We start from the raw sequence: 12,159 nt of genomic DNA on the forward strand, positions 1-12,159 counted from the left end.
GGGGGGAGGCGGAGAGCTCCTGCAGCCCTAAGTTCCCAGACCAGAGCAGCTGAGAACTCCCGCCAGCTACAGCGATGGATGAACAGCTTATCTGATCCTCCCTTCTAAAACTATAAAAGAGCCAGCCTATTGATAAGCTTGGCAGCTTCATTAATTGGGAAATCCCTTAGGGTGCGAGTGCTGGTGCGGTGAGGTTCTCAATACCTGGAAATAACTGGTTTGGAAATGTCTGCAGACTCAGATGGCAACCCTGCCTTACACAAATTCAGGTACCACACACATTAATGGACAGCTGATGGCGTGTGGGTCCCTCTAGAAAGTTTGAGATAACTTTGGAGAAAAACGTGGTCTTAGACCCTCATAGGCATTCTCAGCATCACAGCCGGTCAGAGCTGGAAGGGACGTTAGGGTTATCTAAACCTGCAGAGAGGGCTCCTGGGTGGTTCAGTTGGTTAAGCGTTTGCCTTCGGCTCAGATCATGATCCCTGGGTCCTGGGATCGAGCCCCGCATCCGGCTCCCTGCTCTTCAGGGAGTCTGCTTCTCCCTCTGCCCCTTCCCCCACTCGCTCTCTCAATCTCTCTCTCTCTCTCTCAAATAAATAAAATCTTAAAAAAAAAAAAAAACCAACCCTGCAGAAAGCATCAGAATGACCCGGAGGGCTCGTTTCATCCCAGATTTCTGGACTCCACCCTCTAAAGCAGCTGCTTCAGTAGTCTCGGGGTGAGACCCAAGAACTTTTAACGTGCTCCCCAATTCTGGTCCACTGCTCTACAGAGCCCACTTCGAGTAGCGCCAATGTAAGCCAGTAGATTTCAGAGTGGTTTCGGCAGAAGTGTCTTGCTCAGATGATACCACTCTATGCTAAATAGATACAGGTGGTATTTTATTAAGGGGCTCACATTGTATCATAGTCATTCAGTGAGAACAATAAGGTGTGTTGTGATTGATGTAAAGCCTCTCGCTCAGGTTATGGGGAACAGCTGTGGGTTTCTGACAGCCTCGGGATCCAAATTATTCCCATCTCATGTTTCCCTTGCACACACAGATCAGTAATTACAAGTGGCATGTGTGTAAATATGGACATAGGTAAATAACATTTTATCAGCTTGCCCTGCACTCTCATCGGTTAAAGAGGAGCAGAAAAAGCTCTGTTCTGAAGTCTACACACAATAGATTAACCTGGCACCAGGCATCGACCTGACGGTGCTCCCCAAGGTGTTAGATTTGATAACTAATAAGTATGAGCATGTGTGTGGATCTTGCTTTAAAAAAAGAATAAAATTATGCTTTAAAAATGACTTAACCTCTCGAAATCTCAGTTCTCTCACAACAAATGGCACTAATAACACCTACCTGCTGTACGGTTGTTAAACAGATCAAAAGAGATAATGGTTACAAAAGCAGTTTACAAACTATAAAGTGCATTGCTCACGTGAGCCTTCTATCCTGAACCCAGATGTCCTCACTCCTTCAAAGACCTGGGCCAGTTTATATTGTACCAGAGGTTTCAACCAACGGCCACAGGCTAGAACCACCTGCCGGCCCCACCCAGACCAATTGAATCAGAATCTCTGGGCTCCACGTCAGTATTTTTTTAAACACTCTCCAGGGGACTCTAATGAGTAGCCAGGATTACTTCATATTTCCTCCCAAGTTCCATACAAAATGCTGCCAGATTGCTCTCATTGCTTCTGGATGGCCACTAGCAATAAAAAGGAAAGAGGAGAAAATGCCCCTAACCAGATCCTGGCTTTTTCACTGCTGTTGGCTTAACAGGGGGTTTTAATCACTATAGCTACTAATTCTGGAGCCCTGATACATGCCAGGTGATTTACATGATTATGTCTTTGAATCCTCCCCACACCTATGCGACATCGATATTATTCTTCCTCATTTTAAAAACAGCTTTACTGAGATAAAATTCACCAATTTGCACTCTTAAAGTACACAACTCAATGGCTTTTAGTATACTCACAAGGCTGTGCGACTATCACCACAATAAATTTTAGAGCATTTTCATTAACTCCAAAAGAAACCCCATGCCCCTTAGCTGTCACCCCCCACCTCTCCCATCTCCCCCAGCCCCAGGCACCAGGGAAGTGGTTCTCCTTCCGTCTCTATGGATTTGCCTACTCTGGACATGTCCTATCAATGGAATCCTGCAGTATGTGGTTCTTTGTGACTGGCTTCTTTCACTGAACATAACTGTTTTCAAGGCTCATCCATTTTGTAGCAAATATCAGTACTTTATTCCTTTTTATGAACAAGTAATATTCCACTGTACGGATATATCATATTTCCTCTATCTGTTCATCAATTTATGGACATTTGGGTTGTTCCCGGTTTTGAGATATTATGAATAATACTGCTATAAACACTCATGTACAAGTTTTTGTGTGGACATGTGCTTCTTTCTGTTGGGTGTCTATCTAGAGTGGAATTAGTCTTCTGAGGGCTGTTTTCTGGAGTGGTTGCACCATTTTACATTCCCACCAGCAGTGTATGAGGATTACAACTTCACATCGTCACTAACATTTGTTACAAATTTTCTTTTTTATTATAGTCATCCTAGCAGATGTGAAGTGGTATTTCAGTGGTTTTGATTTGTATTTCTTTGATGGCCAATGATGTTGAGCATCTTTCCATGTGCTTATTAGCCATTCATATATCTTCCCTGGAGAAATGTGCATTGCCCATTTTTATTATTGAGTTGGAATAGCTCTTTACATATTCTATATATGAGTCCCTTATCAGATCTATAATGTGCAAAAATTTGCTCTCATTCTGTGGGCTATCTTTTTACTTTGTGTCCCTTGAAGCACAAAAGTTTTTAATTTTGATGATGTCAAATGTATCTATTTTTTTATTTTGTTGCTTGTGGTTTGGTATCCTAGGTAAAAAATCATTGCCTAATCCAAGCTCACAAAGATTAACGGCTGTTTCCTTCTAAGAGTTTTATAGTTTTAGCTCTTATATTAAGTCTTGGGATCCACTTTGAGTTAATTTTTGTATATGGTGTGACATAGAGGTCTGTCTCCCCCATTTTTACAAGGGCGGAAACTGAAGCTCAGATGCCTAGTAACCTCTCCAGAGCCAAACTGTTCCAATGCAGCAGTCCTGCTTTGCTACAATGCCCCCAAAGAGCCAAGTTTTTTATTGGTGGTGGCAGGGGGAGGGGCAGGAAGAAGAGCTACGGAGGCAAACTGTGCAGGAGCTTGCCATCCAGAACATGCGCAGACACCGTGCTCAGTAAAGGGGAACCCTGCAGTCACAGCCACAGAGCAGAGCACAATGAGCCCCAGCACAGGGCAGGATGTGCACAGTCTCAAGGGGACGTTAAACCCAGAGGAAGCCGGTGACCTGATTCCCAGCATCTCCGCAGCCTGCCCAAATCTGCCTGTACGTCCCAAGTCTCAGAGCTCCAACCTCAGGCCAAGTGGTCTTGTGCCTTGGGGCACGGTAGAAGGGAAAGCGGCTTGGCTGGCTCCAGAGCTGTTCGTCCAGTGCAGCTCACCAGTGAGATGACCCAGTTTCCCAACTCTGAGTCCATGCTGCCAGTGGACCCGGGGACACCAGAGAAGGATGGCCAGCATTGACAGAAGAGGCCACTTTGTACGGCTGCTAAGAAACTGATGGTTCACGGGAATCCAGCAGAGACCTTACACCACAGGAAACAAGGTAAGGGGTCACACAAAGCAGCTTAGGGGAAAACAGAGGGTTGAAGGGCCTTCTCATTTACAGTTTGCAATGGTAACTAAAATTGGTTGCATCAAACCTGCACGAGCAACCAGAAACAGGAAGGTCTGCTTGCTTCCCTGAAATCCAGGTCAAAGGTGCAACACACTGGAAAGGCCGATGCTGTCACAGTGTGTGGTGTGATTCACTGCACATGGGCCACAGCCCCTAAAGAGGCAATTTACAATCAAATTGTGCTGGAGTCAAGGTCATCTTTTTACACAGTGCCTCAATTAATCTTCGTGATGCAACTCGGTGAGTATGAGTTTCCTCCTTTTATAGATGAAGAAACAGCAAGACGGCTGACCTGTCCAAGGTTGTACCGGGAGTGAGTGAAGGAGCCTGACTTCAAACCCAGAAGCTTGAGCCAGAGTCCGGAGCTCTTCCCAGGCCCCAGAAGCAGCCCCTCTGGTTAGGAAGCCAGCATGGTGCCCTGCATCCATGACACCTGCGACCTCCACACATTCAGGCCACTCACCACATCCAAGGGCAAAATACCCTCAAGGAAAGGAAAGCCCAAGGAACAGTGTTTGAATCAATAATAAAAACTAACTTGGGGCGCCTGCGTGGCTCAGTCGTTAAGCATCTGCCTTCGGCTCAGGTCATGATCCCAGGGTCCTGGGATCGAGCCCTGCATTGGGCTCCCTGCTCCGTGGGAAGCCTGCTTCTCCCTCTCCCACTCCCCCTGCTTCTGTTCCCTCTCTCGCTGTGTCTCTGTCAAAGAAATAAATAAAATCTTTTTAAAAATAAAATAAAATAAAAACTAACTTGCATAATTAACACACTGGAAAAGTGAAGCACATTCCTATCTTACATTTGTTGTGTATCTTACTGAGTGCCAGGCATGACGTGAGACCTTTGGCCTGCATTCGTTCGTTTGATCATCAGAGCAGCACTAAGAGGTGGGTACTAATATTATCCCCATCTTAAGGTAGAGAATCTAAGAAGGCAGCACAGGACTCCCTGAACTTTGCAGAGGAAGTCTTATTTCCAAGGACACACATATCCAGCCATGTCCCCACCACCATCTTTCCAAGGGACCCTGTCCTCAAACGATAGCGGGTGTGACCAACCTATGAGGTGAACAAAGAGCGTGAGAACGCTTGTGAAGCCTTGGGGTCCTGCATCAAACAGGACTCAGTAACACAGGGGCCAATGTTAAATATATCCAGAGCGGCCTTTAGCGATCAATCGCTCTCCCTCAAATGAAACTATTAAAGGAAATAAAAAAGCTAATGGCTTTTGACAATGCGCTAACAAAGTGAGGGAATTAAATGGAAACTCAGGATTTCAAAGATGAGCTGGGAGATTCCTGTTCCAAGAAGGGGCAGATTGGATCTCTCTGCCAAAGAAGTATGAGACAGAAAAAGTGTGTGAGTCAGGGGGGAAGAAGGCCAATGCTATTTCAAAGAGCCACCAATTAAAAACCAATTATGCAAGCTTGCTAAAAAATGTCAGTGGGCTTTATGCTTTAAATCACTAAAAACACAAGTGTGCTTACGCCAACATTTACCCAGCACATCAGATGATTTGGGGCAAGTCTGTATGCTCAGGCTAAACACGGGCGAACATTTTGGTGAACAAACTCTGGGACGACCACCTGTGGCTGAGAATGAGCACACCTTCTAAGACCGCCCTGTAATCCATGGACTCAAATTCACGCTTCATCAAAGGTGAAAACCCCCTAAGTGTTCTTTAGGGCCCAGCAGAAGTTGGGAAATGACCAGTGTGAAATTCACAAACGGCGAAGTCTCTCCTGCTCTGAAGATGACAAGGATGTGGACCCAGTCACCATGTGGAATGTGTGCTGGAAAGGCAGCCCATGTTGAAATGTGCACACGGGGGCACCTGGGTGGCTCAGTTGTTAAGCGTCTGCCTTCGGCTCAGGTCATGATCCCAGAGTCCTGGGATCGAGCCCCACATCGGGCTTCCCACTCAGCGGGAAGCCTGCTTCTCCCTCTCCCACTCCCCCTGCTTGTGTTCCTGCTCTCGCTGTCTCTCTCTGTGTCAAATAAATAAATAAAATCTTTAAAAAAAAAAGAAATGTGCACACGGATTCCTCAAGGTGAAGGCCTCGGAGCCCGAGGAGAGGTATAAACAGTGAAAGTCAGGTACCCAGAGGTAGCTGAGGAACCTCTGAATATACAGATTCCCTGGACTCTGCTCTCATAGTTTCTGAGTCCATGGACCTAGGGTCGGGTCTGGAAATACGTATTTATAAAGTTTTCCAAGCGGTTTTGATGATTAGCTAAGCTTTAGAAATAGTTGGTTTGATTTTCATGGTGGGTTTTTTTTTTTCTGCCTAAAGTCACGTAAATCCAGGAATAGAAAAACAAATGGACAATGCTTGGAGATAAGAACTGAGAGATAGAGAAACCAAGGGACAGAGAGTTTAAGTGACTTGCTAAGTTGACATAGCTAATTAACGTTTAAACCAACAAGCACGTATCAAACATGAAATCTATGCAAGGCACTGCACACAATCTGTTGGAAATACAAAGAAATGTAAGATGTCATCCCTGTCTTTGGGGCCTACACACAGGACGCACACTCAAAAGCTGGCTTTGTGGAAGGCAACAGGGAGTAGTGGGGACTGTGGCAAGCTAAAGGCTGTGTGCTAATACAGTGAGCATTTGCTACTCAGCTCCAGCTTCTTGGTGCTTATAAGGGTGTGGGCCTAGACTGGCCAGATATTCTGGGGTTTTTTTAAAGGAGCCAGAAAGTCCACATTTCCCGGCTTTTAAATATAATAACTCATTCAATTAAAAAAAAAAAGCAAGAAAGCAAACCACACTGTCAGGGCCAAATGAGATTCATCCATAGGCTGACTCCTGCCCATGGAATGACAGTTTGCAGCCTCCTTCCTAAAAGGTCATCCAGTCCAAACTCCCTTGAACTCAAATGTCCTCTAGAGCCCTGCAGAGTGGCACAGAGGGTGAGGGGTCCCATCTAGCAGGTTAAGTGAGTGCCTGGGGTTGTGTCTGTGTCTACGTGTGTGTGTGCCCTCACGCGTGCAAGGGTGGGGCTTCTGGCCGCCCTGCTGTCCCTACTGGAAATGTATTCCAGGCTCGTCGGAGGCAGGGTGTGGCCCCAGCAGCCCACTTGGAGATGCCCTGGGGAGGGCCAAGATCTTCAGGCCAATAGCAGCTGGTTGGTTGAGGAGTCCGGCTGGAAGGGGCTACAGAATGAAAAGTGAAGGAAGGAAAAGTCTAGAGAAAGCTAGAGAGCACAACTGTCTTGAAAAGGACTATTGGAAAGGCAAGAACAAAGAGGCTAGGAAGAAGCATCAGTTCTAGAAAGCCCATCCCGCAGAATATGACTTCCCCAGACTCCCCAGCCAGCCAGCCAAATGAGCCCTCTGGCCACTCTCCATCTGCTTGCTCAACTGAATTTGTCTTCACAATACTGACCACTACCTGACCTTTTACATCATACACTACTTTGCGTATTTGTCTTTCTGGATGCCCCCACCTCTGACATACAGCTCCAAGAGAAGGGGGCTTCGTCTACTTTGTTTATGGTTCGGTTCCCAGTGCCTGGCACAGGGCCAAGCACATAGTAGTTGTTTAGCACTATCTGCCGGACCAGTGGACTGCAGCCAAGCTCTTGGCACCAAAACAGTTGAAGTGTCAACCACATAATAATAACATCAGCACAGGGCACTTTATCATTTACAAAACCTGTCGTTTAACTTAATTCCTCCAATGTTCTTTTACCAAACGGCTTCGTGTGTTTGGCCACGGCCCAAGAGACCGCTGGGCTCTGCAAGGTGGCCCGCCCAGCAGCCAGCTCGGACAGGACCGCCTGCACGGCAGCTCGGCCCGGGTTTCTCGCCGGGGCCCGGGAGACGACGAGGCTCCAGAAGTGCAGGGCTCAGCACTAACCGGGCCATGTCATCAAAATGATCGAGTGTTCTGGGGCCAGGTTCATCCGGCCTCCCCAGCCCGACAGCGGGCTGCTGAGAAGCGTGTAAGGATGTAGAGAGCCGTGGGGGGCGGGGGGTGCAGCACAGTCTAAGGTTGATGCTCTGGCTCTATAAGGTCCGACCGCTGGGCTGATTTCCCAGCTGCACGACCTCGGACCTCTCTAAGCCTTGTTGACCTCATCCGTAACGTGGGCATAAACCACCGCCACTGTAACCATCACTTCAAAGGGTTCGGTGAGACACTTGACGAAGAGCGCCCAGCACGTGCCCCGTGCGAGTCCCCACCCCAGACAGCCCCAGCTCTGCCCCTCTCCAGCGGTGTGATCCTGAATGACTTGATCTCTTCCTCCCTGGACCTCAAATTCCTCTTCCCTACAACGCGGAGAACCCGAGCACCAAGACAGGGTAATAAGGAATCAGCAAGATCGTACGTTCGGCACTTAGCACAGGGCCCGGTTCATCTTAAATGCTTAATAGTTGTGAGCCAGTATCTTATTATCCTTCAAGAAACTTCTACTAGGCTAAAATGCCAACGTGAAAATCCTCCAAAGGCAGTTCGCCATATGCAAAGAAATCTTCGGGACAGAAGGTTCTAGAGCTGCAAGTTTCTCCCCACCTCCTTTATTTTTCAGTTGCTCTCAGAATGACCCTCCCCCAATCTTAGGTCTGACCTAGGAAGCACGTGGAGGTCAGTTCCCAGTGCAGGGCTGACCTCACTCCACGCCAGCACAGTCTGCACTGCTCCATCTGCCTCTTCGCCCCCACGAAGCTGCAGTCTGACAGCTGGGGAGGGGACATGCAAATATGCCCTAAAAATGGCTTGTTATTTTCACGGCCTGGATGGTGCGTGTTTGTGGGGGCCTGTGAAGACAGTCACTGTCAGGTACAGGGCATATGCCACCAATCCGGGGGAGGCTGTGAAATGTAAAAATACCCAACCCAAATAAAGCCCTTTTCCAAAGAAAAAGAAAGCTCCTCCGCGCTCTTTGCAGAAAGGGAAGGGGTGGTAACTCAGCCCCCAGGGCAAATCCCTGCTGGGCCAACCCCGGACCAAGGTACCTGACCCTTCATTGGTCCCACAGCTTCCGTGCCCCAGTGAAACTGCTCAGCTGCTGGTTTTAAATGGCAATTATACTGTGGAACGACCCAGAAACGGATGCTTTCAAGTTATGAGCCTGGGAAAGGGAATAGCAAAAGACCAAAGACAAGGGCCCTCCATAAAGAAAACAGAGCACTAAAAAAGCCAGGAAGTGCTATTAACAGCACATTGATTTATCAACTCAGAAGAATATAATTACCATCAACTTTCATCTCCTACTTAACAGTCTTTAATGGGCACCTACAATGCACCTCATCCAGGTGTCCCCAGTGCAAACATCTACAGTGGGAGCCAGGCAGTTGAGGTAAATGGAGGCAGCTTGTGGTAACAAAAGCAAAACCAACAGTGTAAACAAAACCAAGGACAATAGGGAGGTGTGTGGGCCTGTGGCAAACTGGAGGGAGGAAAGAGGTGAGGGGGGCTCTCCATTCCATGTGGCTGTGGCCAGGCCACAATGGGGTACAGTGTGACCAGATCTCCCAAGTTTTTAATCAAAGATTAAAATCCAAATTTTCAGGTGAAATATTGTTTCAGGTTTCTTTTAAAACACTGTGTGGGCCAAACGAAACACATCTGAGAGCCAGATCCAGCCCACAAACGGCCAGTTTGTCACCCCTGACCAAGCCCCCAGCAGCCCTTCTTTGCAATTTGGTGGCACTCCTGGGGATTGGGGCGGGGCGGGGGGGTGGTGCAGAGCAGAAGCTGTATAATAAACCCAATGCAGTACCCAGACACCTTTCCCCACTCAGGAGTCCCTCTTGCCTGAATGTCCAGCCCTCTGAGCTCCATGCTGCGGGATGGACCCACAACCAGGCGCACCTTTGCCTATGAGCGAGCTCCTTTGCTTCGCGGTTGCCCAAGTCCTCCCCCCATCCCCACCCCTCTCGGCCTCCCACTGCTGGCCCCTTCTCCCTTCTAGGTCGGCAGCTATTCTGTCAGGCCTTGGAAAAAATGGCCCTGCGGGGAACCTCACTGGGGCAGGTCTTTGGACAAACTGCCACCCCTGGGGAAGAGGCTGGGGCAGTGCACAGCACTGAGGCTCACCCACGCTGAGGACTTCTGCTTCTCACCAGTCCCCAGGGAAATGCTACTCTTCTGCAAGGAAGGCTCATGGGAGCTGCAGCCTCCAGGGACCCGAGGAGGGAGTGCTTCACATGCAGGTCCTCTACAAACATCATCTAAAGCAGATGGTGCTGCGGGACCGCCTCCATGCCCGTCTCTGGCAGCTGCTGGGGCAGGGATGCCACACCACCCTTCCCCCAGTGCCTACCTTCAGCTCCAGCCTGGGGCCAAGAGGGGTAGAGGCAATGATGTGCCTCACAATAATAATTTTGAAAGGTAATCCATGATTGGCATTCTCTCGTATAGTTTCCAAAGCATGTGCATGTGTCCACGATCTCCCCTGATCCTCCCAACAGCCCAGAGACCGCCAGTATATTATTATTCATTATTGTTATTATTAATCACTCTTTCTTTGCCCCTGGAAGAACCAGACACAGGTTCAGCATCCTGCCCTAGCCCAGAGCTTCTCAAACTTTAACATGTCCATGACCCCTCCAGGAGAGATTGTTAAAATGCAGATTCTGATGCAGAAGTTTCTGGAGCGGGGCCCGAGACGCTGCATCTCTAACGAGCTGCACGGTGACATAGATTCTACTGGTCCTCAGACCCCACGCAGAACAGCAATGCTGAGGTCACTCGGCGAATGTGGGGCTAGAGCTGGGGCTGTAACCCAGGCATCCTACCCTTGGAGTCCACTTAGAGGAACAAGGCTTGCTCACCTCACTTTTCACGGGTTGGGGCCTCTTGCCCAGTTTCACCTCCAGGAAGTGCAAGGGGGCGATCATGGCCCCAATGTTGCGGATGTCGGCGTATTTCAGCTCCTCTGCAGTCAGAGCTGAGCTGGGGAGTCCGGTCAGGGGGCCGAGCCCTGGCAGAGAGCCCGCAGTCACGGAAGGGTCTGGAATCTGCCCAGGCATCATAGCAGGAGGAGCGGCAGCCCAGCCTAGAGTGGGTGCGAGAAGATCGGGACACGGGCCGTCAGCCAGGTGAGGGGTTCCGTGAGGGGCTTAAGCCCCCATGCCTTGCTGGGGCCTCTTCCTTTCTTTCACTAATGTTCCCCTGAACCCCTTCCCCACCCAGTTGCTCCTCTCGCCCTTCCATCCATTCTGTTATAGAGAAGAACTCTGATCAATTAATGCCCAGCAGTTATTCTTGGCACTGAAGGCAAGGCTTAACCCAAGCACAGGCCACATTGATTCGGTATGTGCTATGTGCTCGGCACTGCGGGAATCCTTCCAGTAGCCCCACGAGACGGAGTCAGACCCATTACACAGACGAGGAAGCCAAGGCTTAGAAAGAGAACTCGCTCAAGATTGTGCACGGTTAAAACTGGAGTAGCCGGGATTTAAACTGCACCATGCTGCCTCCGAAGAAAGCGGGTTACAACGGTGGCGTCTCAGGCCCCTTCGCACCTGATTGAGAGGGAGCTATTTCTGCTCGGGCACGGTGCCTCCCCTCAAATCACACATCCCGTTCTGCATACTTGTTAAGACACCCTGAATACGAAATGAAGCAAATCGAAGTTCAAGGTAAGCATGTGTGTGAGTGTGTGCATCTGGCGTCTATGGGGAAGACAGAGAGGCAAAGATGAAATGCATTAGCTTATGCTTTCCCAGCGCAGCAAGGGATCAGAAAAGTCCTCCCCATCTCTTCATTCTCAAAGCAAACACATATTCTGGCTCAGCCAGACCCAGAAGGTGTGCAAAGGAAGACAGATTCAGGCATGAAAGAAAGACAGAAGTTAGACAGGTCAACACCAGAGAACTCTTATTCCTTCTCCCTACGGGGAGAAGCTGGTGGATAAGAAATGGTCACTTCGAGACACAGATGGCAGTGAAGAAAGCATGTCTGCCAAGAAAGCCAGACTCATCTGGTCCCTTAGAGGACTCGTATCTATCCATCCATCCATTCACCCTTCCAATTGTTGACCACCTATGAGCCAGGAGTCACTGAGAATATGGAGATCAGATGTGTACAGCCTTGTAAGTCACATTTTAGTACAGAGCTGCTCCTGGATTCCAGTCCTGCAAAAGGGAACTTCTCTCCCTTCCTACCTCTCTGCATAGGGCCATAAAATCAAAACCTCAACTGTCCTGGAAATCCTGGGGGAGCTCTGTCCTACCCTTCTACCTCTATCAGTCTCTTCCATGGAGAGGGATGTATTTGGTGAGATAGGGGAGATGTGACATCCATTGGACCGCACTTCCCTGCTGGGCAGAATTCATGTTCTCCTATGGCCATGCTGTCTTGGGCTCACTGCCTCCCATAAGAGTGGCCCTGGGGGGTAATCCACAACTGTCTGTCCCCATCCAGGCTGCCAGGTCTAGAGTACAGGAC

At 49.0% G+C, this 12,159-nt stretch overlaps 1 protein-coding gene across 1 annotated transcript in view; it reads right to left on the reverse strand.

The window, feature by feature from the left end:
- Positions 1 to 10,760, reverse strand: part of JDP2 (Jun dimerization protein 2) — a 29,315-nt gene extending 18,555 nt beyond the window's left edge. The window contains exon 1 of the mRNA XM_021679579.2: positions 10,542 to 10,760. Within this exon, the coding sequence (XP_021535254.1) occupies positions 10,542 to 10,742 (201 nt within the window). The 5' untranslated portion in view covers positions 10,743 to 10,760. The remainder of the gene's footprint in view (positions 1 to 10,541) is intronic.
- Between the last annotated feature and the right edge of the window lie 1,399 nt (positions 10,761 to 12,159).

Source organism: Neomonachus schauinslandi, chromosome 9, assembly GCF_002201575.2.
Source record: "Neomonachus schauinslandi chromosome 9, ASM220157v2, whole genome shotgun sequence".
In the NCBI taxonomy this organism is placed as follows: Eukaryota; Metazoa; Chordata; class Mammalia; order Carnivora; family Phocidae; genus Neomonachus; species Neomonachus schauinslandi.